At 39.1% G+C, this 24,823-nt stretch overlaps 2 protein-coding genes across 7 annotated transcripts; both read right to left on the bottom strand.

Annotated features, from left to right (window-relative positions):
* Window positions 1–732: 732 nt before the first annotated feature.
* pank2 (pantothenate kinase 2) lies at window positions 733–7,147 on the bottom strand. 3 transcript variants are annotated; one of them, XM_067480849.1, is made up of 7 exons: window positions 6,767–7,147; window positions 5,893–6,245; window positions 5,060–5,313; window positions 4,420–4,563; window positions 3,910–4,033; window positions 3,045–3,170; window positions 733–2,931 (listed from the first exon to the last, which is right to left on the bottom strand). In XM_067480849.1, exons 1-7 carry the CDS (start codon window positions 6,978–6,980, stop codon window positions 2,881–2,883), a joined length of 1,266 nt encoding a protein of 421 aa, XP_067336950.1. In that variant the 5' UTR covers window positions 6,981–7,147; the 3' UTR covers window positions 733–2,880. The 3 variants fall into 3 exon arrangements, with proteins under 3 accessions (XP_067336950.1, XP_067336949.1, XP_067336951.1); XM_067480848.1 differs by having other exon boundaries at window positions 4,387–4,563; window positions 6,767–7,145; XM_067480850.1 differs by having other exon boundaries at window positions 4,387–4,563; window positions 6,734–6,871.
* Window positions 7,148–7,999: 852 nt separating this feature from the next.
* mavs (mitochondrial antiviral signaling protein) lies at window positions 8,000–17,805 on the bottom strand. 4 transcript variants are annotated; one of them, XM_067479956.1, is made up of 5 exons: window positions 17,676–17,805; window positions 15,254–15,376; window positions 14,145–14,325; window positions 12,000–12,622; window positions 8,000–11,819 (listed from the first exon to the last, which is right to left on the bottom strand). In XM_067479956.1, exons 2-5 carry the CDS (start codon window positions 15,374–15,376, stop codon window positions 11,097–11,099), a joined length of 1,650 nt encoding a protein of 549 aa, XP_067336057.1. In that variant the 5' UTR covers window positions 17,676–17,805; the 3' UTR covers window positions 8,000–11,096. The 4 variants fall into 4 exon arrangements, with proteins under 4 accessions (XP_067336057.1, XP_067336059.1, XP_067336058.1 ...); XM_067479958.1 differs by lacking the exon at window positions 17,676–17,805 and adding an exon at window positions 17,564–17,582; XM_067479957.1 differs by lacking the exon at window positions 17,676–17,805 and adding an exon at window positions 16,580–16,599.
* Between the last annotated feature and the right edge of the window lie 7,018 nt (window positions 17,806–24,823).

A 24,823-nucleotide genomic window follows, 5' to 3' on the forward strand; every position in this document is an offset into this window, starting at 1 on the left:
TAAACATTAACTTAGACATTACCTGCTAAATTTTAAAAAATAATTAAGTCAGCTCAAAAGGTTTTAGCAATGGATGATAAGGTTATCAAATGTTTGACCAAATTCTGCCAAAAAAGGAAAAAATATTTTTGATGCATTATGAAATGATGATGATTTTACCTGCAGGTGTGACAGGCTGCATTTACATTACATTCAGTTATTACAGTGACTGATTTTTGTAATAGCGGAGTTTAACTACTAGCTGATGTTAGCGGGTTGGTAGAAACATGTTTTCAAAGAAACTATACAGAATATAATGGAACATTAGCTTTACCAGCCAACATAACAACTTTTGCGTTTTACACTTAAACACTGTCAGCTTTTCTTGTCAATAGAATTAAGTGAAAAGAGGTTATTCATATTGTAGAAGATAGCATTAGCTTAACATTAGCTGAGTTGGCTAACTTAGCTACATTAGCTTAGCATAAAGAGTGGACATGGGAAGCTAGTTAACTTGGTAACAAAATCCATCTACCAGCATCTACAGAGCACATAATTAACTTGATTAACATGATTTATTCATGTAGAAATCGGTGTAGTTTCACATGAGAGAATTGATGCTGTCTTTTGGAAAGTTCTAGTGGTTGGGTTGAGTAAAGATGGCATTTTGAATGCTTCTCGTTTCCCTGTAAATTTCCCAAAATGCTGAACTTGATTGATAAAGATGGAAATAAAAACACCAAAAGTACTTCATATAATTACATTTTTAAAATAAAAAAAAAAATCTTATTTAAGAGGGAAACAAGACATTTGAACTCAACTTTACAGAAGATTTCTTTGCATTATACAAGCGAACAGCAGATGGAAACATTCAGAATAAACCTTTATCTTGTTTAAATAACACTGATATACACATTGTATTTTATACAAAACGTGACAGGCACTTCTTTTAAAACCAACTGACCATATATAATGTGCAGATACATTAATGACAGCTGAAAAAAACAAATTGTCCACTTAAGACAGTACTTATCTTTAGGTAGTTTATGATTCATTGTGGTCCCTGCGTTACATGGATGCTCTAATTACTGAATATGAGCAAATAGAAACAAATGATTTGATAAATAACGCACTAATCAGAAACAGTTAAGATTTACTTTGCCATTACTACTAAAAAACAAAGCTTCAGAAAGACTGACAAAGATGAAGGAAAAAAAAAAAAACAGAACACTAATATTTAAGTACATACTGAAAAGGCTCAATATTGACAGAACTCACTTGGTGTCACAGTTGAATGTGGAGAAAATGCACGTTCTAATGCCCAAATTCTTTACTGTATCGTCAGCGCATAACTTCTCCCTCTTACTTCAAGCTACAACTGGATCGATGTAGTGGCTCATAGACGTTTAGTGTCAAAAAAGGGCTCATGTTTGACCTTGTCTGCATTACAGTGCTTACTACAGCCTCACTAAGCACAACAGTAATTGTCCAGATTTCCTGATACCAGCACTGCTGCAAAAACCGCCTGGAGAGAACAACCGGGTTCACAAACACTGACCTCTCGATTGAGAAAAGTAAACGTTCACTAAATGTTAAGTGTACAAAAATATTTCCACAACTAATACACATGTAGTGAGAGTAACTGTAAATATCTCAGATGAAGTCCAGGTTAGATGAAATAGTGAACCCCCCGTGGGCATTGCTTGCCGAATTTGGCCTTTCTTGTGTTTATCCGTTCCGTTGGAAGTTTACCCAATAGCCTTGAAGCTCCAATAGCTCTAAACAAACATCGTTTCCCTGACAACTGACTAGACAAACTTCAAACGGCAATGGTTATGTGATGTCATTGATGATGTCATTGATATGCTTATACATACATTTAATTCACCCAACCATTCAAGACAGAGTGACCACGGAAAATCCAAACCGAACAAACAGAAAAAAACTCCTGTTGGCTCACAGTGTTGTTTAACAGATAGTAAAATCAAAGTTTCAATGAAAATTAACAGGAAAAATTGTAAAAAAATTACTGGATGAAAAAAATAAATAAATCCATATAGTTAATAAATGTAGCTGTCAATAATTTGCAGTGTTTTGGATCACCGTGACATCTAATCAAATGCTTATGTATCTGGTCCTATGGAAAACATCCTCTCTGATGTGTCACACACAGCGATGCAGTGTTAACACCATCAGGTGTAACGTACAGTCTTATCTATTTTAATTTGATAATAATGCATACCCTAAAAGCTGTCTAGAGTGTGGTGGAGCGTAGAGAAAGAAGCAGCGCTGCAGCAAAGTGGAAAGAGGGAGTGCGAGGCAGAGAGAAGCTTCACATTGTAGCTTTGTGGTCGATGGATCGTGTGCGTGCCAAACCATGAGGGGGCAATCTGTAACACCGCTAATTTGAACTGTTCATTTTGTGTACTGCGTGTCTCATGGATTTATAGTGTTACTGGATAGATCATGGAAATAATCCATCTATCTGGGTCCTGCTTGCAAATATTTGGCCCAGGACCTGATTCACATTGAGGGGTGAAATACAATCGCAAAGACTAACAAAGATTTTCAGGCAACTGTGGTGAATTTCCTTGTGACGTTTCAGACCAAACCTGGCTTGTTTCTTACACACAGTAACTTTGTCAACTTAACTGCATACGATTTTCGTCAAAACAAGAAAACATCCATCTGCTCTCCACAACAGCAGATGTGTCAAAATTTAGAAGCCAGAACCACTTGATATTTGGGAGTATAACAGAATTTCCAATTGTTTTACAATTTACCAGGCACGGACGGAACACAACATCCCACCATGGAAGTGACTTTTTTTTAACCATTTAAAGTGCTAATGGTCCATGCAGCTGACTGACAAGTACATCATTTGGATGTAGTTTGGACAGATTAGGATGGATGCAGAAGCTCTAACAGGGCTCCAACTGCACCGAAGTAACCCTAAAAAGTAGACGAAGAAAAAAACAAAACAAAAACAACTTTCAGTCAGGAATTATTAAGTCCATCATAACACACGAAGTAACACTTTTGACCCAGATGGTAGAGTTATTTACCTCATGTCGCAGGAAGAGTGCCTTGAGCTGCCCTTTGGACCAGTAGTCCATGGCATATGCCAACAGCTTCATAGAGAGGGTGTTCACTCTTAGGAAGTTGCCCACAAACACAACTCTCTCAATGTTCTTAGTAAGAAAAAAAAAAAAAAAAAAAAGATTGTGATGAGAATAGCTAAGGCAAATCGACTTGACTACTGATAAAAGGATATAATTTTATATAAGAACTATTCTAATGTTAGTAAAGACACGTTTGGTTCATTACTGCAGACCTTTTAGAACTTTAGTGCTTTTTTAAATGGATTTTTGTAATTGAACACCCACAACTTCATGTGGTTAAGTACATCGGTAATGCTGCTCACCTCCTCTACGCCTTCATAGCCCTGTACAATGCTGCTTGATCAAGATGCCACAAGGCAGCACCGTAAAGAGGCTGAACGCATAGATGAAAACAGGGACACTGGAGGGCACCACATTATACCCCAGCACTGGTTAATCTTAATACTTTTAGAGGCCTTAAAACCTCAAGATGAAAATTCTGACTCAGATATAAACACCAAGCAAATGTATGTGCTATGCACTAGCTTAGTAATAAAACTTATGCATCAAGATATTTTTTTTTTTTCTGTCTGTTGTATGTCTCGTTTTGGTCAAATATACAATTCAGCAGTTTGGTGTTTTGCACTTGGTGAATGTGGAACATATTTACAAGGAAATATTTTTAAATGTGTATTGAGAATTATATAATCATCTTGAATTTCTTGCTAACCTTCCTGGCACCAGAAACAAAATCATACATGAGAAACACCTAACTCATACATATTGATTGCCACATACTGGGGCTTTTACCAACCCCTCTATTACCAACCTCATTTAGAGCACACATCCTGGTGATGGATCCAATGTTATTAGTGATGGTAACCAGTGTTGCTCTGGCCAGGTCCTCTTTAGACACAGACTCCCTCTTCTCTTTGGACATCATGTTGCCAAAGCTATCAAATCAAAAAACACAAGACATATTATATAAAAAATACTTCAGAAAGAAATGGTGTCAAGTTGTGCATGGAAAAAGCCAAACCCGTACCAAATTTGCTAAACTGATTTGGAAGATACATACAGAAAGCAGAACAGGTGTTAAAATTCACAGCAAATCCTGTCCGCACATGAAAAGATTCATCAATTGGAAATCAAGGATCTTTTTTTTAACCCAAGAATAGGTAAGAGGAGTAATTTTAGCACTGCCCTGGATCCAAAAATTGATAAGGCTGTGATTCTGTGTTGGCTGAAAACCACCACAGGCTTGTGTTCTAAAGGACGAACACAAAAAAGCAGCTGTAAACCGCACCTTGAGGCTACAGCCCAGCCTGGCAGCCCAAACCTCTCATAGTCTCCTCCATAAATGTCCCGAACCAGCTTGTCCACGCGAGTGCTCTCTCCTTGAGAAGCCATTTCTAGAGCTTCCTCGAAAGAAGAGCAGCCAGTCAGCAGGCAACACAGGCCCAGGAAAGTTCCACCACCAAGACTGTCAACACAAAGAGATTAAAAGAGAGATGATACATAAATAATAAGGACTGTGAAAATATAAAGTACATAAAGCGCAACGTACCTTCTCAACTACAAGCTAAAATTAAGAAAAAGATAAATGTCTGTCAGAAGTACAACTGAATACTTCAGCTGAAAATCAAAAACGTTTGTTTCCTTCGCTATTAAGCACAGAAAGAAAATCTACAAATTCTTAGTTCCCTTTTATCGCCACCAGACAGTAATGAAAGTTGGAGGAGGGTAAATGGGGAGAGAGAAAAAAAAAACCTACCAAAAGTAACTACAGCCCAACTAACATAAATACATAAACTGTATTTAAACGGGGACAAGAGGGAGCTGAACCATCACAAATCAAGCTGTGAATGACCTCAGAGACTTTTAATGCTAAAGATTCATTAGGATAATTACTATAACTGAACTGCTTACATTCAGCCAATAGAGCAATAGCACAGTATCTCCTAATCACTAATGAATACCTGGTTCCAGTCACTCGTTTGTAGTTGTTCTTAGAGTAGACCGCCAAGATGCTGACCCCAGACCCAATGTTTACCAGCAGCAGAGGATATGGGTTCTCCAGTGGGTAGGGCCTCTGGATGCAGTGATCTGGCTCTGTGGGGTTTTCAAAGTAGTAGCACTCAGAGGGGCCGCTGGACATCACCGAATCAATATACAACACCCCCCGAATCAAACAGTCCAGTTCATCCAGCTTGTGAAGCTGCAGGTCAGCCATCTTTTTTTTGTTGTTAAGAAAAAAAGAAAACATAACTTCACCGTGAGGTTGTGGACAGACTAACACGGAGGCAGGAAACTGGCGGAGGAGGGCAAGCAAGGGTGGACAAAACAGGAACTTTCATTACATGTACGACAACCTAGGATTAAATTTGACATGAGCAATATCTTCTTGCCTGCATTTGCAGGTATCTGTGTCCTCTTTATGACCAAAATGTAATGTACCAGAAATCAGTATTCATAAACAAGGTAAAGTAGTCAACAACCACAAATGCATTATAATGTTTTCACTGAAATTTGCAATGTCTGAAAACATTATTATTTACTGATTTCTTGCTTTTAGATCTATAGAAGTGTTATGTATTGTCTTTTTAATGTTAATGTCCATTACTATAGCAGTATGCTATAGCTTTATTGTAGCCTTCAGGTGCTCTCATGGCTGTATGCTCTATGTCACTTGCTATTAAGCTGTTATCACCAGTTTCCATCACATACTGTTCTAAAACTTTACCCTCTCTCCTTTCCTTCCCATTGTGCAGCCTGCAAAAAGCAAACAGAAAGAGCACAACGCGGGACCCACCGTGCGGAAATCAGACTCAAACTTGTACGCCCCCCCTCCAGTGGCACAGAGGGTGGTGTGGAGGCTGGAGAAGTGCTTGTTGCGGCCCATCTGCAGGAAGGCCGGCAGGTCATGTGTGGGGAAGCGGATAAAGTGCAGGTTGCCAGTCCTTCCACACAGCGTCAGGTCCTGCAGCTCCAGGTGCACATCCCTGATGCCGGTTTTACCATAAGCTACGTTGGAGGTTAGATAGCGCCGGATGCTCTTCAGGTTCTCCACCTCTTCCTGTTCCTCCTCTGCTGTGATGTCTTTGGGCTCAAAGTACACCAGCTTCACTAATGTCCCTCCAATGTCCATACCAAACCAGGGAAATGCTGCATTATGAAAAATAACATTTGCAAAAAAATAAAAAATACATTAATCAACCCATTATTTGTTATAAACGGCTTACACTGAATGAAAGTCTAATATCTAGATGGACGATGACACTGGGGACAATTACAGCTTATGTCTCAGTGCTGTCACACATAACGGCAAAAGCAGCTTCATCCACTGAAGCAACAGTACAGTGTGTACCGCGATCGCCATCTTGTTGTAAAACAGATCCTGAATATTTACTGCCGCTACAGCTCAACGATATTACATGGTAACATCGCCACACTGATCAAACCAATGCTAGAATCAGCTCAGCACCTTATTATGTCAATTTACATTTATTTTGAGGATTTTTAATATCTTGAGCATTATTTGCTTTTGCGTTATTGTTTTTTTTTTTCCCCAATTCTGTAATTTCCCTGGTCATCATATACGGGAAACGCCTTTGATTTTCATACACAGGCAACGGTACGTTTTCAGTACATACACCATATCCAGGCTTAGTGATTTTAACACGTACGCGGCCTTGTTTTCTTCACCGAGTCGAGCCGACGCCTCGTCGTCGAGTTGGAATTATGCCGTTCGGACGAGGCTCTTCCTGCTGGCGCGGCTGCCTCGCTGTCGGGCTCGTTTCTGAGACAGCCGGGCATCTCCTTGTTCGATCGCGGCTGCTTCATGGGCGTTTCGTCTTCGCCGTTAATATCATGGTCGGGTTGATGGCCATTAAGCGCCATTGAAATGTCTATTTACTTATATATAGATATATACTACAATTTACATTAAATAAATACATTACACACAGATCGCTTTCGTGGACAATAAAGTCAGAGGCTAAATAAGCTAGCTGATTAGCCTGCTAAGTAGCTGTGCGGAACAAACGGATGGGCTACGCGTCCGTTTTATGTCCAAACCGAGGGGGCGGGGTTAGAACGGGATTGGCAGTAGCCACAGCAAATCACAATGCGAATCAGCCAGTCAGCTGCTCATAATCTGTGTCTGATGTCACATTTTTCTCACGTTTTTGTGTCAGAAAAATAATATACAGTTGTATGCAAATGTTTGCCCACCCTTAAGCAAATCCCATATTTAGTCGATTTTGAAGTGGAAATGCATCCAACTATTGCTGCTAACAAAAACGTATGCTTTCCTCTTAAAATTTTACTGCAGTAATTCTAATGATCTAAAAAAATTTAAAATAATGATTAGAAAAGTAAACTAGAGGCATGCTGAAAAACGGTTTGCCCTATTAGGTCAGTGGTAGGAGGTTGAGGCAGCCAGTGGCACAGGAAACATCTAGTAGTTAGATGAAAGAGTGGATTTCATGGTGTATCAACACATTGTAGATTTAAAGGTTATGCAGTCAATCAAGAAAGTACAAGTGCAACTTCTTGTACAAGTACAAGAACTTAAAATACACCACCCATTATAGACATGCATTGCATTACCAGTTCAGGCTGCCAGTGGTTTAATGGTGCTGGGCATATTTTCTTGGCATACTTTCGGCCCCTTTGTTTCTACTGAGCATCATTTAAATGCCACAGTCTACAGTAACAGGTACTGTAGACTGTGGCATTGTGTTGTGATCACGTCCATCCCTTTATGACCACAGTGGAGCTTCTTATCAGTTGAGCAGCATCAATGTGGACTTCACAGTGAACAGAAACACTGAACCCCTCAACGCCTTTGTCCAGTGAAATTTCTCATCCATTTCCTACAAGCAAGTCATGCTCGATGTCAACAAAGAGAGATGGGCTTTGTGCTTATTCTGAATTTATTTGTATTATCAGGACAGTATAGGGAAAGGTTTACAACGTCTGGAAGATGGAAACGGTCTGAGCTGCCTGGCAACTCTGCAAACGACAGTCCAACATTCAATTTACAAGTAAGCACATTTACGAGAGCTAGATTAAATAAACAACAACTATAACTGGCATTTCAATTTAAAGGTGTATATACAGTACAAACATCTGCACCTCGGTTATAAAGTACTATTCAGATTATGGACAAGAATATAATCTAGTACAATTTTGACTGACAAAAGTTGTAATATTCACAGAACCATATTCAACATTCAAAACAGCTTTATTGATCCCAAAGGGAAATTGTTTTGCCTTGTTACAGCTGCTCCCCACGTGAAAAGTATAAAAGAAAGGACAAAACTTCCAAACACTGTTTGCCACCTTCATATTGCTGCCCCAGCAAGCCACAGAAAAAAAATGGAGCTGGCTACCAGGGACTTATAAAACATCCACAGCTACAGATGCTACACTGTGTTTTCTTGCATATAGATGCTGCATTGACTGACCAGTCCAGTTTATTGTCCAGGTGGACACCCATGTATTTGTACTCCAAAAATACTTCCACCTTCTCTCCCCGTATGGGAAGAGGATTGACCACCACCAGTTATTTTGTTTTACTGATCTTGAGCTGGAGATGATTGTGTTCACACCAGTTAACGAAACTGTCCAGCACTGATTGATACTGATACATCCAACCACTGGAGTCATCAGAAAACTTCTGAAGGTGGCAGGATTCTGAGTTGTGCCTGAAGACAGAGGTATACAGGGTGAAGAGAAAGGGAGATAGGAATGTGCCTTGGGGAGCACCTTCTCCAGCTGCAGGCCCAGGTTAAAGATGGGCTGCAGGATCCCACATAGCTGTGGGGCACAGGCTTTCAGTACTCAGGGGTTGACTCTATTAGGACCTGCAGCCTTAGTGGGACGAAGCCTGCATAGCTCTTTCCTTGCCTGCTACACTGAGATCGTCACTGCTGCAGAGACAGGAGTTGTTGTCGAGTCATGCAGAGGCGAGACGTGGGCACCTGTGGTGAAGCTCCTTGGGGGGTGGATATGAGGAACATCAAATCTATTGAAAAAGGTGTTAAAACCAATAGCTCTATCCACACTCCCCTCTGTCCTGTGGTTGCTGGGCCTCCTTGACTGCTTCCCGGTCACCTGACCTGAATGCTGCCTTCTTCTCATTTAGGATTAATGTCCTAGGTGACCCGTGGCTTGTTGTTTGGGAAGCAGCAGACAGTTTTTGTTGGTATACAGATGTCAACACAGAAGTTGATGTAATCTGTAATGCAGCATGTCAGTCCGTCAATGTCCTCACCATGTGTCTCACAGAGTGGTGTCCAATCCGTGGCCTCAAAACATCCCTGCAGGGCATTTGTGGCCCCCTCAGACCATCTTTTCACTGTTTCTGCCTTTGAACCAGGGGCTTGTACACAGGTAGGAGGTGGATCAGTTTGTGGCCAGACCTGCCCAGGGGCAAATGTTCAAAAATATAGAACTTTGAGATTACAATTTTCATGTGTATAACACACTGGCAATACATTTTATATAAATTTAAAATGTGCAAAGACTTTAAATTACAGTTTTTTCCTGACATTCCTAAGTACCATCAATGCTATTAACTAACATCCCTCATTACAGAACATCCATGGAATATGAAAAAAAACACAGCATAGCCTTTTTCATTTTCAAATTATGTAATGTATATTGGACACATCAGGAGTGCTTTGGAATGTTTTGGAAACCAAAAACATGAAAAAATATGCATTTTTTTTAAAATACATAATTACCGTATACCTACAGTGCTTATGGTGGATTCAGTATTTAGACCCCTCCACCTTTCACACACTGTTGTGCATCTAACTAGATAAAACTTGCCAACCCAGAATTGCAATGGAAAACATGTTAATGGGGATCTTTGCAGATAAAAAATATAATAAAAGACATTATAAATTATATATTATAAATTATAAAATTATCCAGGTACATTATTCAGTACTTTGTAGGAGCCATTTTATCAGCATTTACATCCTCAACTCTAGCTTTGCACAGCTGGATTTGGGCACTTGACCCCATTCTGCATTTGCTGCCACTATCATTTCACTGAAATTAATTAATTAATAATTACCAGATGATGAACAGAGAAAACCTTTCAACCTCTTCTCTAACTCCTCACATGCCATTTTCTGAACTTTTTTTGTACATTTCATCCTTTTACGTGATAAGGTGGTAAAAGCGAAGGGGTCAGTATTCTGCCTCAACCCACTGTTAAGTGTAAATATGTAAATTTACACATAAGTACAAGTACGGCACTAGCTGGCCATCGTTTGCATTTCCATTTTGCAACGGGGAAAAAAAAATTATGAAGCATGATTCCGATAATATTTGACAGTCCACATTCATTACAAGTCGGGTTTGTGACTCAATGATCCTCATTTGAAGGCAGGCCTGTCTTGAAAGTGCTTATCAGAAAAGTGACGACACAAAACATTTCTATCATTCATAAACAGTCTCAGGATAAATTTACAAACCAAATACATGCAGCATAAATAGCCTGGTCATAAATGGACAAACAGTATCGTTTTCATTTCATTTATTATTTTTTATTTAATTTACGTTTACTCCTCTAGCTGGGTTTTTTTCTTACTTATTAATAAGTAGTTTGTACTTGTACTTGTTTACTTTTTTGGTTTGGTGGAAGTTTTTTTCCTTTCTATTCTACTTTTCACTCAGAGAACAGCTGTATATAGGCAACACAATTTCCCTTTGGGATTAATAATGTTGTTGGAATCTTGAATCTTGATTCTTGAGACCTCGACCCAGCTCCAGCAAAATCCCCACAAGAATAAAACAGGTGTATTTATTTTTTTGCAGAGTCAACTTCATTCTACGTTAAGATAATTAATGACATAAACACAGGTCTGGCATGTTCAGCTCTTTTCAATACAGGTAATTAGTAAAAAGCTGTCCCATTCCAGTCCAGTGACCACAATAAGACACCATAGCCCTAACATCTGCTATGAAAAGCCTTAAAGCCTAACATATTAAATAGCCTTAATTCTTGAACTTCCATGCCAGCAGCAGAGTAAGGGCGGCAACTGCTGCAGCTGTCATTATGTAGTTTGTGTTTGTTGTCAGGGCTGTGGCTCTGTTTTCCTCTGAAGGTGGCTGTGGCGCAGGCTCAGAGGGGTGGTAGTTCTCACTGGAGTGGGTGTTTGAACTCGAGACTGTATCAGCGGCGGTGCTGACAAATGGTGATGCAGAGGTAATCTCCTGGGCTGCTTCACTCTTAACGGTTTGAGCATGTGGTGCCGAGGTTTGGCCGTCCAGGTTAAGGATAGACGGCTCCTCGGACACATGTACCACATTCACACACACCTCCTGCATCTGCAAACTCTGACAAGGTGACTCATAGTGGTTCTCTTCCGGTTCGTTATGGTTTAGTGTAATGCCATTCTCCTGGCATTGCCGTCCAGAGGTTGTAGTCACAGCCGTGGAGCTGAGAGCAGAGCATGCAGCAACGTGTGCAGAGGTCACAGTGTCGGTTGCAGCATGACTTATTTCCAGACGTGCACTATTTCCTGAGTAGGGCTCTACCAATGTATTGTTTGCTGGCATAGTGGGATTATCATGATTTTGTGGCTGGATGCTGACGAGTAGGCCAGGCTTGCTCAGACACACACTGTTGTCATGAAAGACAGAAGCACCCACAACAGGAGCACCAGGCAGCGGGGAGGCTGTAGCTGTTACATTTGTCTGTGGCTGGCTCTTGGGAACCTGCAGGAGAAATGATTTCACATCATTTTTTAAAAAATTACTGAAATAGAAGTAGCAAAATTAGCCGATCACTCAACTTAAATGAATGAATTAAATTTTATTGTGAAATTCTCCTTATTTTAATAAAGTGTGGATAAAGTGACTGGTACTGTGTGGGATCTTTCACTACTGGATATTTACCTGTGTAGCTGGAGGTGCAGAAGTCCCTCCAGTTTCCAGAACAGGAGAAAATACTTTTTCCACTGGAGGGGTGGTGTCTTGGACTGGGGGCCCCTCTAGGGTCAATGTGAGGGAAGAAGATTTGTCAGTCACATCTGATCTTGTCTGTGTTGGAGAGGGACTCAGCGATGGCCCGACCTCTGTGACTCTTGTTGATGTCTGGACAGGCTGAGTGTCTGTTTCACACTGTTCCACAGGTCGGCATGGTGAAGGAGTCACCACAGATTTGACTGGAACCTCGCTGTTTCCTGAGCTCACTTGATCAGGAGTGACACCAGTTATAGCCTGGATATCTGACTCAGAGTTTTCTTCTGGCTCCTGGTGAGTATTAACCTCCCTCTGTGGTGGTGGAGAAACAGCCTTGGGAACTTGGGCTGCGGGGCTCTGGATGTCATGTGGCTGCACAGGGGTTTCCAAGGATGATGAGTGGGCAGCTGGCTCTGGAAGAGCTGATGCTTCAGCAGATGGAGCAACAATAGCATGAATGTTTCCACTGGTCTTTGGAATGGATGGATGACTTTCACATGGTGGTGGATGGACATGTGCACTTACAACAGTCGTGGAAGGGGAGTTGGGGTTGGAAGCTAAGCCAAAGAAAATGATATGGTTATTAAGATAAGTTGTGACTGTACACGATGCTTATAAAGCTCTGAAAATCCAAAGTCAAACTTTACCGGAGCTTCTAATATCAGACCATGCAGCACTAAATATCTTAGGGCCAGCAAACATACAGCAAGTTATTCCACACAACATTTAGTAGAAAACGCAAAACATTCAATTAAATTTCAAATGTTTTAGTTATTTTGCCCCGATTATCACAAATTTTCCTTAAGGTCTGGTGGCCGCAGGTTGGTATGCCACCCCACCGGGTGTGGCCCCACCTAGCCAATAAGGGGGAACCTGGTGCAGGTGCCGGCATGAAGTACATTTGGCAATTTAAATGTGTCTTCCTTACGATTTCATAACCACAAAGCCATTCCCCGTTTCTTTTATGGTACCACTTGTTCATATGATGTTTGTATGTCTGTATTCAAAAACGACAGTTGACAGTTAAGTTCCCAACAAAAAAAAAAAAGGATGAAACTCTTTAATGAAACTTGCCTGGGATTACTTTTTGAGCTATTGCTTTTGTATGAGAAGCTACATGCTACTCACACTGAATGTTTAGTGAGTAGTTTATACTGACACGTAATTAAAACATGTACTGTCTGTTTGCTTATAACCGTGAAACACAATGAGGGAGTGTGCTAATGAAAGGGTTTATTGGGTAATTCTAAGTAAAAGGACAAAGGTACAAGGACAAACTAAGTCCCTCCCGAAGTGAGGGCAAAACCAAGGCAGAATAATTAAACATGAACATGATAGGGGGGAAACTGTGAAAGCTAAGCTTGAGCATGGCTCAGGGAACTAGAAAAACTGAACATGAGCATGGCTCCAAATCCTAATAGGAAGCAGGAGAGAATCTGACCATAAACTAAACTGCTGTTAAAAAACAACTTACAGCAGAAACATGAGCAAGTCCCTACAACCAAGGAGAAGCTGGCAGGACTAATAATCTAGGTGTTGGCAGGTGCAGGTGTTGACAGCTAGCAGAACATAAAACTATGTCTTGGTAACATGAGAACTGACAAGGATCTTACAGAGCATGTGCATGCAGAGGCTGACTATATGCTGAGGAGACTACTCGTAACAGGAAACAGGTGTGAGTGCTTGTATGAGACCATGATCTGAGGACAGAGAGGACAAGACATTGTGACATACTGATTAGCTGATTTTTTTGAATTTGGAGCTTTAGTTACTGAAGGTCTCCCCTCTACCAAACTCCCAAAATCTGCAGAGTTCTGCCTCATCACAAGATCTTGAGATCAACTGTTTAGCTTCAACTGTAACACATTCATTCCAACAAACTTCAGTGGGGTATTAAATTAGATGGAATAGCGTAAAATTCAGGGTGAAATACTCACATAGCATGATTTAGGCCTGAAGAAAACCAGAGGATGAAAATATTTTTTGGTACATAAAATACTATTTAGTCTCTTCTGCTTCTATAACCTGGGATTCTTACTATAGAATTGACATTACTATTAAATTAACTTGCAGACTTACTCTTAATGCCTCTCAGAGCGTTGTACTCAGCTCTCATCTCAGCTGCTAAAGTCGGCTGCTCGCATGCTTCAAGCGCTTCAATCAGCTGCTCTGGCCAGTTTTCTCTCCTCTTCAGACATTCCAGAAGAAGGACCATACCATCATAATTCCCATTATTCTCTCTTTTTGCCTCTATAGTTTCCTGAAATTATATTTTTATTAGAAGGGGGACACACTTTCACCTCAAACTTTGTAGAAGTCAGATTCTTTTTTTGCACACTGATTATTCTCAGTATTTCAAATGTACTGTCACCAGTGACAGTAGCATTGCTGTCAAAAAAATTGTTTATTATGTTAGATAACATTTTTGAATCTCAATTCGTAACATTAATATTTCAGTCAGGCATTACTCTAGCACTATGCTTTGCTTACCTGCAATTAACCATCTCATTTAATCAAGATTTTCTAAACAGCCATTTTCAGGTTTTATTTGTATGAAAGCAATCAAAGCATGAAATAATAAAACAGCATCAACCAAACTGTAATGCTGTTCAGTTATTCCTTGAACAAACAGCTCGGGTTTCACGAAGACATTTTAGATTGGTTTTTACCATAATAGCAGACTAGATGTTGCTCTTGTGGTATTGGAATAGTGTGATGCGAGTTAGTCTCACAAAAAAAACCAAACTGTTATTATTAACAACCAGAGACTGGTAGAAACCAGTGGCACCAAGTGACAAAAAGGAGGGAAACAATCCAATGTAACTAGAAAAGCTTCAGTTTTCACTGAGATTTGTGATGCGTCTCAAGGTTGCTCCATTATTGGCCCTTAACAATCAGAAAACTGAAAAACACCATCCTTTTTTCATAGGAGCTAAGCGGCTTTATGGAGCTAAATGGCTTCGTGCAACATATGATTTTAGACGTATGTATTTAGAGTCTTTTACCTAGATCTAAAGTTCATGTGCAGGCCTGACAACATTTAACATTCAAGAGCTTTAATTTATGGCATCAGACAGAAGCTATTTTTTTATCTCCAGTCAAAATAGACACTAGTGGTACCAGTGTATTGTATTGTTTTATATAATATTCAAACAGGACATCCTTAGTCCTTAGCTAATAAAACTTACCCTGTCGTGATCCGTCAAGCAGGGCAGATGGACGACTATTTCTCTCACTTTCACCTTCGATACAATGGTGGACATGTTCGTCCGCAGGTATCCTTTGGACAGTTTCTCATTGACATATGTCATCTGTGAAATGAGTTGTGGACATAACAGTCACCACAAAATGTATCACCTGGCTCATGATATGTATTGTGTGGTCTCTTTGCACGAGGTACTTTGCAGGGTTGCTCTCAAGATGACGGCTGTCTTTAAGTTGTGCTACAAGATAAAATCAATTGGCACCTGCATTACAACTGAACTACAACCAGTTTCTTTTATTGAAATCAAGCGCTTCAGAATGGTGCTGCAGACCAAATACCAACTTTGATTAAGAACACGATTGTCTAGTGTTACAACAAGTCTCAATACACTATTACAATACACCATGGTTGTACTGTATTTACAAATTGTATTTTGTCAACTTAATTTACTTAGCAATTTAGTTTTTCTTTATCTTTATTCACTTTGGTATTTTTAGAAGATTAAAAATTTTTGAGAACTCTTCCTTGTCTGGCTTTTGAGAAAAGATCAGTAAAGCACTCTACAGGCCGTGCTAGTGGACCCCTTTAAATTGTGTTGCAATTAAATTGAATCATAATCTGCATATCACACAAAAACGCACACACACACCATCCACACACAAATATTAGCCCTTAGTGGTCTGAGGGTTAGGGTTAGGGTTAAGTTAGGGTTAACCCTAACCCGCTACGGTGCTGGCGTCGACTCCTAAGGGTTAACTCCTGATACAGACGTCAGGTATGTGTAACTTAGCAAAGGTTTACTTCACTAGTTAATACACACTGCTGCATCATCAGTGAGTAAAGCACCTTGGACATTCTCTATCTCTATGCTTCTTTTGTTACTTCATATCAGATGGGAATATACCCAAAACATAATGCAATCTGGTCTTTGTTGTCTGCAAAAATCACAATCACAGTGAAGGGACTGTTCTTTTCAATTCTAGGGTCAATGAAACTGAAAGTGAAACTGACGATCAGTAAACCCAAGGTTTGAAAAAAACAAAAAACGTAACACTGATCTTTTGTTTCACTTTAAAATAAAGTTTAGGGGGAAGCAAACACCCCTGCTTTTCAAGGTTGCACTTGTTTGCAGTAAACGAAGGTGAACAGGCTCAGACTAGTCACTGATTAATCACTGCTAGACTCCAGTTTAATATCTTAAACATGTTGCTCAAAACACACCCATATATGGCTTCTCAGAGTCAAACTGAAGTCTTGAGCACATTTTTTTAGTATTGAATTCACCTTGAAACCTTTGGTTTGTTTATACCTAAACAGTCAGCTAAAGTAATCTGCCGTCAGGTCCGGGTAGGGGGGACATTTTCATTATGGGCCATGTCAAATGCATGGTAGTACAGCGGCAGCAGGAGTCTGCCTGTGTCGCAAAAGGAAACAGATGTCAGACAAAAAGCCCCACAGACGCCATGGTTTATGTGACATATGAAGTACAACCTGTCGGGCAGAATATTAACAGAGTACATAATTGGTTTAGAGGAATGGAAAAAGTGTGTAATATTTTCAAAAATTGCATTTAAAGTGTAAGCATGATGATAGGTGGTAGAATAACAAGATAAAGTAGGTGGTATGAGAATGGAATAAAGCACTTTGACACAAGGGCAAATTATGCAGAGCGAAGTCAAAGTAATGACCTCTAAACTCCTTGGCTTTCCCCGACTCGCTGTCAATTTTCAGGCACAAATATTTTAAGTACAAACACAACTGCTGCTTCATAAATCTTTCTTTTAGACTTGCACAGCTCACAGGAAATGGCCATTTTTAAAAAGTGAAAGTAAAGCGAGGAGAGTCTATGGCAGGGTAACTTAAATATCTGTGTGAAGAAGATTAGGAAGAAATAAATAAAAGCTGCACATTAGCAAAGAAGACAGAGACAGATATCGGCCTTCAGATTATACAAATGTTAATAACGGTTTGAATGGTTTAAAGGCCATGATGGGGGTAAAACAGGTAAGTAAGAGGGGTGAGGGGTGATAAATAGGCCCCACACAAACACATTTGCCTGTAAATGACTGGATTAAATAGTCAGCAACACTCTTTCAAGCCCATTTAGGGGGCAAAGCAACAGACTTAGATGGTCGGCAAGAATTGTGACTGACCGCAAACCCCGATAACAGCAGAGAGACGTGTCTGCCGGAAGTTCGAACATGTGCTGTTAATAACAAACAACAGTGCGACAAAAACAGCTAAAAGTCAAGAGTGAAAAAGTGTCTTTACACGAATACTCAACCAAACCCACTTCTATTTCTTCCCGATCTATGACGGACTAATGTTCAATGAGCGATCCAACTCCGTGGAATTCCACACTTTTTTATGTTTATTTATCGTAATGTCATAGAAATCGAGCTCACCTTGCGTGATTTTGTCACCTAATCAGTTCGTGACTTCCCGAGGTTATTCCGTCACTAAAGCCCCGTCGCGCAAACACATCTGCGCAGAAGTTGCACCCGCTCTACATTCTCTGACCCAATTGGACGAGAGCGTCGTCATCAAACAGCGAACCAATACGCTTGCGTCGCTGTGTGAAGAAGGCGGAGCTTTGATGAACTTGACTGATCGTGACCTCTTTGCGTGGCCGCGGTTTTTAGATTGCGTCTCAATTTCTGGTTTACATCTGTCTCTAATCCCTGGTCCTAATCCGTTCACATGGAGAGAGAGAGAGACAGAGACAGAGAGGACTGAATTGTCTGCTACCTATGCATGAAATAGAAAATAAAGAAGACTGAGATGGGAGCACTGCCAGTGTTATTATACAACTAAGTACTGTACATTTTAAAGCACAGTACAAGATCAGCTACTCCACTTTTACTCTTACTCCACATTCCTTTGACACCTACAGCTATGTTATGAAACTGTTACACGATTAGATGCAAAGCACTTATTAGGATGTTATAAATTGCTATTGTTTAAATAGCTGTACTTCCACTTCAAACCCATACAGCAGCACATGCACAATGATGCAGCTGTAATAACTATCCAGTGTTATAGTGTATTCAAATAATAAAGGAAGTGGCTTTAAACATTTTGAAGCACATTTTACAAATCTTATACATATGTTTGTTTATATAAGCAAAATTTTTAATTTGTGGCTTTTACTTCTAATTACGTAGACTTCACTGTGATGTTGCTACGTTGATTTATGTAAATCGTCACTATCATTGTTACCAGAATAAATAACATCTTATGATAAGTACTAATATTTATTTATTTTTTAATAACACTCCTTAACTTAAAGTGGAAACTTACAGAATGGCTTCTGTCACTGTTATTATATATATATTAATTATTAAATTTATTTAGTTTATTTTCTAACTATTTCTCTAATGTTACTGTAACATCTGTGCTATGATTAAACAGTGATGAATGTATATGTGCTGGAAAGATTTCAAATGTAGTAATTCACATTTAATCATGATGTGCAGCATCTGTGCAAGAGCTGTTAGCATCTAAAATGCAGTCATTATTGCTTTTATTGCTTTAAAATATGTATAGACCCATCCTTAATCCATCCAAGCCCATTTTTTAAGAGTTTGTATTTAAACAATGGCAAAAAAATCCGAACACCTGTGAATTATGTTAAAATGTTTTGTAATAGTCCTGCAAAAATGTTATGTATGTAATGTTTACTTTAGTCTCCAAGCAACTGTATACACTGCAGAAAGAACCTGCTGTGGTGTAAGTACCCATTATATACAGTACATATAGCAGAATATATTTGGCAGGTACATTATATTTTACTAAAAGCTGCAGAAATCTGCCTATAGTCCTATTTTGGAACACGAGGAAGCACCAGATTTGCACAACCTAAAGGAAAAAAAAACTTTATGCACAATGTAAGTTGTGTTGTGACATTATCAACTGAAACCATAAATGTTTTACTAGGTACATAGACAGATGCCTCTAGAGCTCCATACAGGACCACAAGACTGAGTAAGACAGAGAAAAGACAAGACAAATATTCCTATTGTTACAGCATATAATCTCAAACAAAGTAGTGCCTAATACTAACCAAACTGAGGCCCATTAAACCTGGGACGTCTGGGGCCACTGGGTATCTAGAGAGTCCTGCTGATACTGCAGCATTGATTAAAGCTTGTGACTCCAAGGACTCCAAGTCCAAGGACAAGCAGGTTAGGTTAACTATTGGCTCTGAATGTGAGAGCGAATGATTGTGTGTCCCTGCATCTCAGCCTTGTGATGTGTCCAGGACCAAGTCCAGACTGTCATTTAGTGTCACCTGGGATTGTCTTTAGTGCTCCTATGATCCTAATGGATAAGCAGCACAGCGGATGGATGGGTGGATGGATGACCAGTTGGACATAGGGTGTTTTTCTGCTTAATTTATAACATGGCTCCAGACATTTCATTTACTACCCATTTTATTCCCAAATTATAACCAAGTGGAAATTTCAGCAGACTATCATACACAAATCCCATGCACCGTCATTCTAAACGCACCAGGAATACAGTTTTATATGTTTCTGTAGGGCAGAATAAGCACCTCAGAACCGGAAATTAAAGTGTAAATATAAAAAAAGAATAATAATAAAAATCGTGTAAATTCGCCATTTAGGGGAAGTCAGTTATAATACGTAGCATCTGCTAAGTAGTGAAACACAGCAGTTAAATTACTTTAAATTATGGATTAAAACAATTTCATAGCATCAGAGCTGGAACAAGACGGAGGCAAGTAAAATCCCGGCTTATGCTCTTTTTAAACCAGTAGGTGACGCCATTTGCTCAGTCCCTGAGTCAGGATGACTTTACTGTATACGACTGGGCAGAAGTATGATATATAGAAGAAATGTAAATATATATTTCATTGAGTCTCCTAAATGACATGACAGCAGTAATCTGTATTAAGAGGTGATCCATGTTTGTGTGGCATTAATTGTATTAATTGCATATCTTTGTTGGCCAGTTATAAAACCCCAATTGCAGAAAAAGGTGGAACGATGTGTAAAATGTAAATAAAAACAGGGTGCAATGATTTGCAAATCAACATAAACAACATATCAGACGCTGAAACTGAGAAATTCAGAGAAACACTTTCCGTGATTTCTGGAAGTGTTCCTGAGCCCATGTAGTGATGTGCAGTAGTCTGTCTGAGAGAAGTCATGTGAATCTAATCCTAAAATAAGTGTGGTTCTGTGTTATTAAATGCAAAAACCATTACATGTTGCCATTAATTGCTCTTAATTACCAGCACCACAAAGGAGGCTTCAATTTTTGCAAACAATTATTTTTTGCAATGAATCTCCAGAAGAACAGCTACAATAACTGCAGCTCCATTGATTCTTTATCTGCAGAGAGTCATCTAATGAAAAGTCATAGAGGAAACATTGTGATTTTAAAGGGGTATTTCACCAAATTCATTCATGGGGAAGGCAGCGTGTTTCATAATTTCCATGATTTTCTTATTAAAAAACTAAAAAAATAATTCATGCCTCCTTCTTATACATAATTAGGCTTTGTCAACAACAGATTTCTGTGAAAATTCTAGTTGAACTTGTCCGAAACTGTGAGAGGTTCCTGACACCAAAGACACAAATATCCCATTTTTGTAAGAGCAACACACGTTACTGTGTGATATCTTGTCCTGTGTTGTTTTCATGCTTAATTGTTGTAAAGTGCCCGCTAAGTATTCATATTAAAAACTTTACATGATTTCTTTAGTCAACTCAAAGATGTGTACATTCTATTGTTCAGCGATGCAAAAGATTCATTCTGACACAGGAATCCACAAATGAAACTGAGTAAAAACCTTTATGGCCGGACTTCACCTGATAAAAATGCTTTTGAAACAGGTTTATCACATGCAACATTACAATCAGCAGCTAAAACAGTTAATACCAAACATGAGAAGAGCCAGTTAACATGAGTCTGGAACCATCTTTATGCAGTGAATCCCACCTCCCCGATGATCCATGCAGCTCAAGAGAAATGTTAACAATTATTAGCAGGTCCTATTTGACTCAAACCTTTCATATCTGGCAGCTCTAACCTTGTTTAGCAGAAAGAAGGATGCACAGAGCCACCAAAATGAAGCCACAGCCGGAGCCTGAGGCAGCATCAACAATCCATCACGGCTGAGTGGGAAGGAGAAAAAACACACACCACGTCTTCACCATTTCAATAAAAACAGCAGGACTGTAGTGCTTTCAAAGCCCCTTAGTTTGAAAAATAAAAAAAGGTTTTAAAAAACATGACATGCAAGATTCTTATGCAGGGTCACACAGATATTTTAAGTCGGGCTCTTCAGCAGTCGGTGGAGCCTGGAAGCTTTTTGGAGCTCTTATTAACTAACCCTGCACATGTCAACATGAACTGGGTCAAAACTGGGGATTTCGTACAGTACGTGAAACCACACTAGACCTTCTGCTCCTCTCTTACCTTCAGCTAATGGAAAGCCGGCTACGTTTTTCGATTGTAGCTTGTATGTTTGAGCTGTTGGAGTTGCTCACTCACTGAATGATGAATAAGATGGCTTTCGCTCATATATGTAACTGCGTGCATGACAAAGGAAGCTGTTCTTCATCTGTAGAACATGTAAAGTAGAAATGGGACCTTATGGACTTCATCCCCCAGACAAGGAATGAAGTTACCAGCTACACAGCTATGAATGGGTTAGTGATGGTGAAAGTTAAAGAAAATCAATAACTCGGCTTTGAGATGGTCTGGTCCAGCAAACAGAGCATGACAGTAATTCAGTCTGCTGGAGGTGAACGCACGGACCTGATTTTTACAGTCTGCTCTATGTTTGGATAGTTTCCGTAAGTGACTGGGAGCTTCTCTAGTTATGGCCCTGATATGTTTTTCAAACATCAGCTCTGTGACCTGGTCACTGTCCAGTCTGTCTCTACATTTAGTATTTCTGTCTTACTGTTTTTGAGCTGAAGAACATCTCTAGACAGTTTACTAAATTGTTTATTTTGCTTATTTGTTCAACCCAAAGGGCTTGTCGGGCTTAATTCTTGCTACTGTTAGGCACTTTTTTAACATGTCACAGATGATTCTGATGACATAAACAGACACGTCATCATGCAGCAGCAGGGGTGTTATACTTGTTACATAGTGTCATTAAAACCCTCTCCAACACGAACCAACGGTACAGTCACATCTGGCAGATTAATAATAAATAGAACCACTCCTGCGAATCATGGGTTGAATTATTTATTTACTTGTGCATCTTTGCACTTGGGAAACATTAGGGATCTTTACATACTGTACTGAGCACCACACATACAGTGTGTCTCACTGACTGCATTGCAAACCTTATAGAACTTCATGAATTCTTTCTTTTTTATTTTATTTATAATTCTATTGTGTTTATCCTCAATCCTATAAATGAATTTACGTCTAATTCTTTTCTTCGGTTGTGACCATAAATAAAGCACAGCGATGGCATTTAGTTAACTTTTTTATTTTTGTGCTACGTTCGAGAGACACTAATATTAACCTCTAACTGAAACTTCACTGGGAGCAGTACGATGGTACAGAAACATGTCCGGGTTGTTTTGAAATGAAATGTGATGTTTACTGAACTGAACTGTAAAATACCCTCTGGGTTGTAGTTATTTTAATTTTAGACTATAACGCATAAAACTAACAAGTTCATGCCAAAATGTCCTCTCTGGCAGCTGCACTTGTGTTTGAAAGTTTATGGCAATGACTGTTAAGGCCTCTACACAAGTCTGAATTCCAAAAGTAAATGAGACAAATATCAGCAATTGTTGATGACGCATTGTGCAGCTTGATTAATGTAATGTGTGGGCACCAATATCAGTTGTCTAACTGATGTTTATTTGACAACTTTTATTCTACACTTAGGAAAATATTGCATATTAACATTTTTATATCAATACAAATGCCTAAAGTAAAATAAAAATAGAAACAAAAAAATGTCAGAAAGACACAATTTGATATCGACAACCAAAGAAAGACACACGCAAAAAGAACCCAAAGCAGGATGCAACTCATGGAGAAAAAATAATGAGGAAAAAAAGACACAAAATCATAAAGACATGCAAAGATAAGTTGACCCGACTGACATTCGAACCGCTGGAAAAATCCTAAAACCAACACAAATGACTCTTAGTCGTTTATAAGTAATTATATAATAATAATTATATTAATTAATTACTTAATTATAAGTAACTTATTTAATTACGTGAAGCTGTAAACAACATGCTCCAACAGGTGTGTTTATTATTATTATTATTATTATTATTATTATTATTATTATTATTATTATTATTATTATTATTATTATTATTATTATTATTATTATTATTATTTATTGTGTTAGATGATTTATTTTATGGACATTTTTAAATCTACATTATAACTTAATGTCATTGCTGTGGGCAAATTAAACTTTCCTCCTGTGAAGACCTCTAAAAATACAATTAAAAAATAACAAGGTGACCCAAGCGCAGACCTTTGGAGACGTGTTTTTTTTTTTTTTTCAATGAATAATTTATGTGCAGGAGCACAATCACGCTGAAAAAGCTTTAGAGGTTTGTTTTTCTGGCTCTCTCTCTTTAACCCGTAACCTTTCTTTTCACTCAAGCAGACTAAAATGTCAAATCTGCCGGGGCGTTGGAGCCATGGGTGGCCGCTGCTTTACTGGTAAACATACACACAACTAAAAGCGGGTTTCTTTTCACAACTAGTGAAAGGTGAGACGTTTGACTGACACTAAAAAAAGCATCAAGACAGGTGTTTTGAAATAAAAAAGTTATTTACAAAGTCTTAAATAACTAAATCCCTTTTCCAAAAAACACACACTGTCCGTGCGTCCACATATGCAAGTTAAAACTCCACCATGCAAAGAAACAACCATATATAAACAAGATCCAGAAATGCTGCCGCCTGCTCCGCACCTGAGCTCATTTAAAACGGACTGAAGTGTAGTGGATAGTATAGTTTGACGGTTTGGGTGATTTTTTAATTTTAAATTAACAAGACTGTTGTGTGTATGTGTGTGAAAAATTATATATATATATATATATATACATATATATACACACGCATTTCTTCATTCATGTTGGCTTGAAAGTTTTAAAGTGTGAATTTGCAGTGATGCTATGTGGAATACAGTGAACATTTAGTGACTGTTGTACAGTAATCTACTCCTCACGCAGGCTGTGTGGTCTTTGTTGGTCTTTGCTGGTAGCCAGAACTTGTATCTGCAGAATGAGAGGCTCTGTCTGTGGGTTGTGCTGACGTTGGTCTCACAGTTTGGTTCACCTGCTACCGAAAAAGTCGGAAACATGGACGAGCTTTTGCACTAAAGCTCCCTGCCTGCTGCTTTGCACTGAGATTTCATTATCGACTTGACCTAAAATGTGCAGCTGGATTAGTTGTGAATTTAATATGGAGAAATGATCTGTCTTTACACAGCACGTGTCATTTCATATAACCCTTTGAATGAAATGGAGAGATTTGGTGGGAGAATTGTGTATTAACTATGATTAAGGGGGTATTTTGGAGCCTT

This window comes from Channa argus, chromosome 16 (assembly GCF_033026475.1).
Source record: "Channa argus isolate prfri chromosome 16, Channa argus male v1.0, whole genome shotgun sequence".
Lineage (NCBI taxonomy): Eukaryota > Metazoa > Chordata > Actinopteri > Anabantiformes > Channidae > Channa > Channa argus.